General features: G+C 26.6%; 1 protein-coding gene across 4 annotated transcripts in view; it reads right to left on the bottom strand.

The window, feature by feature from the left end:
* Positions 1-238: 238 nt before the first annotated feature.
* Positions 239-4477, bottom strand: part of LOC102677979 (neurotrimin-like) — a 178438-nt gene continuing 174199 nt past the window's right edge. For 3 of the 4 annotated variants that reach the window (XM_031510551.1, XM_006615827.2, XM_006615826.2), the window contains 4 exons: positions 3595-3744; positions 3272-3361; positions 2918-3022; positions 239-717 (listed from right to left, as the gene is read on the bottom strand). In XM_031510551.1, coding sequence (XP_031366411.1) covers positions 506-717; positions 2918-3022; positions 3272-3361; positions 3595-3744 — 557 coding nt within the window. In that variant the 3' untranslated portion in view covers positions 239-505. Of the gene's footprint in view, positions 718-2917; positions 3023-3172; positions 3362-3594; positions 3745-4477 lie in introns of all 4 variants that reach the window. The other variant, XR_421799.2, reaches the window with a different exon arrangement.

Genomic DNA, 4477 nt, shown 5'->3' with positions numbered 1-4477 from the left:
ATTGAACGTTAATTAATTTTTGAAGATATAAAAAGAGATAAGATTAATTAAGTTTTAAAAAGAATAATTAAGAAAAATAATTAAAAGAAAAAAATAATATTTACTTAACGTTTTTAAATTTTAATTAACGAAAAAATAATTAATCGTAACGTGAATCCGGAAAAATAATTGATTTATAATTATAATCTGTGAACTTGTGCGAATTTGGAAAAATGTAATCGCATTGATAAATACCTAATCCAAGTATTCGAATTTATTATTAGAAATTAATCGTATAATTTGACAAACTTTATCGCAAAGTTTGAAGAAGGAAAAAAAATTATTTCGTTGATCTCGGTCACAACGACAGCGAAGGCAATGGTTGTCGATAATTTGTAACATCGAAGTACACCCATTAATTGATCCCTTTCGCGGATGAGATAAATGACGATGAACAGGACGAATCTTGATCCCCGAAGGATTTTTTACGAATAACCGTTCTTTTCGCTAATAAACACTAACGTGACTACGACAGGGCGGACAATAGGATTATGCAAATGGCCGTTGTAGTTTGTACTTGAAAATTCGAATTAGAATCCCTGGATGACATCGATTGCGCCGTATTGTCGATTCTTCGTGGTCGTACTTCGCTGTCGATGCTTTTTCGTCCATTTGTTGTTATAACATTTTCAGCATCGTTGTAACTATCGCTGCTCGCCCTTCCATAAAGATGTATATCTAAAAAAAAGTGATTCTTTATATTTAAAATCTTGATAAGATTTTTTTATATTGGAAAAATTGTTATATTCTAAAAATATATTCTTTCGTTTCAATGTATTGTTATTTATACGATTTTAATATTTTACATTCTCAATTGCATTTTTTTTTCTGCAAGATAATGTATAGAAACAAAAATGCGTGTACTATTAAATATTAAAAAAAAAATATTGATGCGAACTTACATAATATTTTGGAAAAGTTTTATTGTAATTCGGTATGATAATAAAAATTGTAAGTTAGTTTGCTTTCTATGAAATATCACAAATTTCATGTTTAGCACGTATATAACATTCAATTTTTGCATTTTATAAAATGCACTTAGAATTTTACGCTATAGTTTGCTAACAAAAGTAATACTAAATTTGTAGTATCTCGTTCAAAATTCATATTAAATTAGCTCGATTCAAATCCCGGTTGAATTCTTATAATTTTATGACAATTGAATAAATCGATCACAAATTGTCATCGAATGATAAAAGAAAAAAAAATTAATTATATAATTAACGATACAAACGAATATTGATTACTAAACGAGCATTCGGTCCGTGAGAATTTTGTGACGATGCGATATTCATACATACGAATATTATTTACTTATATTTCCGAAAAAAAAGAAAAAAAAAAAAAAAAAGGAAAGCTAGTTTTGCCGCGAGTATTTATACGAGCATCGACAGTACAATATTATAAAGGATAATTTTTAATTTCTTCGAATCAGTTCTAATCTCATAAAAAATCGTAAAATCTCTAAAAATCGAATTCGATTTCCTTCTTGTTCTTTAAATATAAGAAGATGCATTTAATAAAATTACTCTGATAATCGCATAGAACGAACGATTTGCCAATATCATAAATTTTTAAATTCGTTTTAAGTGATAGATTAGAATCGAAGGGAAGACGAAAACTGCGAGAAAGTTTTGCAAACGAAAGATCAGATTACTTTTTCATAGTTGAAGCGACGTAGTAGTTCATAAACCGCGTGGGATTTCATCAAAATCCCGTTGAGAGGCAGCGTTTGTCGCCTTGGAGATCTATGATGTCGTGCCACGTTGCTGAAAGCTCGTGAGTAAATTTCACGCCTTCTCTCCAACTTTCCCTTCAAAAAGTTTTTCTCTTCCCCTTTCTACGTGCGTAAGTTTGCGCATTACGCCGAGATGATGATTTAATAGGAAATTTCTAAGAAATTTCTGGCATATTTATGTGAAATATTATACTCTCTTCTTCCTCTATTCTAATTCTATAATTAAACTTCTATTTCAATTTGCATCTTCGATTTATATATATTTAATACGTATTTTTTTTTACGATAAAATTCATAAAATCTTAAGAATAAAATTACAGCATACTTTATATAGTATAACCGAAATGATAATATTAAATTAAGAATAAAATTACTTTATATAGTATAACCGAAATGATAATTACTAAACTAAACGTCACAGCATGTATTTATTTTGATTAAAAGAGAACAAAATGTAAAATTTAGATTTTTTTTACTAAATATTTTTTACGTGAATGTTAACTGTGCTATTATTGTGAGCGGCAAATTTAATACGATTTTTATTTGTAAGTTTTCTAACAGTTTTGAAACAGTTGTATGTACGCGGTTGAATATTCAAATTTATTTCGATAATGCCGTAATTGCTGCTTGAATACAGTGATAACGAAATTCATTCAAACATTTCTCGATCGTTACAATGTTTCTCGATCGTTACAATGTTTCTCGATCATTCACTGTATTCTCCTTATCTTTTTCGATATGACATAAAACGAGAAATAATATTTCAAAAAAAAATTTGCAGCAATATATTTTGATCGATGAAAACACTTCTGAGACAGATATTTGCGTAAGTATATATCATACGTGTAAATGAGATCTGTTTCGAGAATGAAAATATTGCTGAAGAAATTTGATATATATTTACATAGTTTTTCTATATTTCTTTCATAAACTTTTTGAATATATATATATTTTATATATGTTTAAATGAAAATAAGTGCAAATTTATTTGTATTAAAAAATTCGAAATAATTTGTAAAAGGATATATGAATATAATTATGCAATTTTTGAATACAATTTAATTCGATATTGCGATAGAAGAAACGAAGAATCACATGTTAATATTAAAGCAATTCATAAAATATAATAGTGATACTTACCATCGGTTCTATGTTCGATGTTAGGCAATGACGAATCAGTTATTTGATACGCATTAAGATCTGCACTGGGTTCTGGTCTTTGTCGTGAATTTTGAATATTTTCAACTACAAATAAAACGATTATTTTCATTTTTATTCTTTTTAGCAATGCGATATAAATATGATTTGTTCTCGTGAAAGTGAAAAAAAAAAAGACTGACTCTTTCGAATTAATGAAAGATATGATAAAGATATGAACTTAATAGATACATATACCTAATTTATAGATGTCGATAATTGTATACAGTTATATATCATACTGTATGAAACGCTAATTATAAACTTGTGTCGATGAAATTTTTATTTCACATCTACCTTCTTCGCTAGTAGTAGGAACTGGAGTAGTAGTAGTAGTAGTAGTAGTAGTAGTCGTGGTTCTCGGCTGTGTCGTTGGTGTCGGAATATCTACAAAATATATAATTTTGGATTTAAAATTTAAGATTTAATAAAGTTCTTGTCTGCTCTCCTCTCCTCTCCTCTCCTCTTCCCTCTCCCCTTCTCTCTCTCATTCAAAGTTTTTAAAATAATTATAACATTTAAAAATCGCAATGTATATATCGTAAAAAATTTAAAAGTCATTTAAGAAAATAGTAATAAAAAGTGTTATAAATGAATTATAAAGTAAAAAGTATACTTACGATAAAGTTTAATACTGCCATTTGTTTCCCCCAAAGAATTTTTTGATATGCATTTATATGTTTCATAATCGGACATTTCCACCGCTAATATCGTGAGTTTCATGTGTACTTTGTACACGTTATTCGTGAATGATTGGTTATATTTATCTCCTAAAAATAAAATATGAAATAGAAACAATAGATCGATGAATAGAAATTTCATAAAAATGAAAATATATGTGTATTGTAAAAAGGATAATATAATAAAACATATAATAAATTGAAGAGAAAAATATAAATTTATAACAAATTTTATACAAAAAATAATTATTAAATTAATTATTAAATTAAAACTTGATAAATTTATTTAACAAGCGTTTATATTAGTGATTAAGTGATTTGATGTGTACATATTTTTATGAATATTTTATATGTAATGATATTATTTTTATATGAAAAATAATTAATTTTTCAGGTTTCAATTTTTTTTTCTTTCTTTCTTTTTCAGTATAATATACGAAATAATAATACAAAATATTTTTTTTAAATAATTAAACATTTAAAAAACTTACATTCAAAGATTTAAAAATTTAAAATCGATCAAAAATTCAAAACGCGAATAAAATTACCGTTTTATATAAGACTGATTTTTAATTTTAATTTAGCAAGTTTTTCAATAATCGTGATTTTCTTTTTAAGTTTGCATATTCATGCGTTACGATACCCACGATACTCCGAGAAAACTTTACACGACATTCAACCAAAAATGAAATAAAAATAGTTTTCCACTACGAAAGTTGATCACGCTATATACTCATTAGTGGTTTGTAGGACTTTCCGATGTTGAAATAAGATCAGAGTACTGAAATACATGTATATTATTATAGGAATTTGAGACGATGAG

The sequence above is a fragment of the Apis dorsata genome, unplaced genomic scaffold, assembly GCF_000469605.1.
Source record: "Apis dorsata unplaced genomic scaffold, Apis dorsata 1.3 scaffold_238, whole genome shotgun sequence".
Lineage (NCBI taxonomy): Eukaryota > Metazoa > Arthropoda > Insecta > Hymenoptera > Apidae > Apis > Apis dorsata.
The sequence above is the reverse complement of the archived record's forward strand: the minus strand, read 5'-3'. Positions and strand labels throughout refer to the sequence as shown.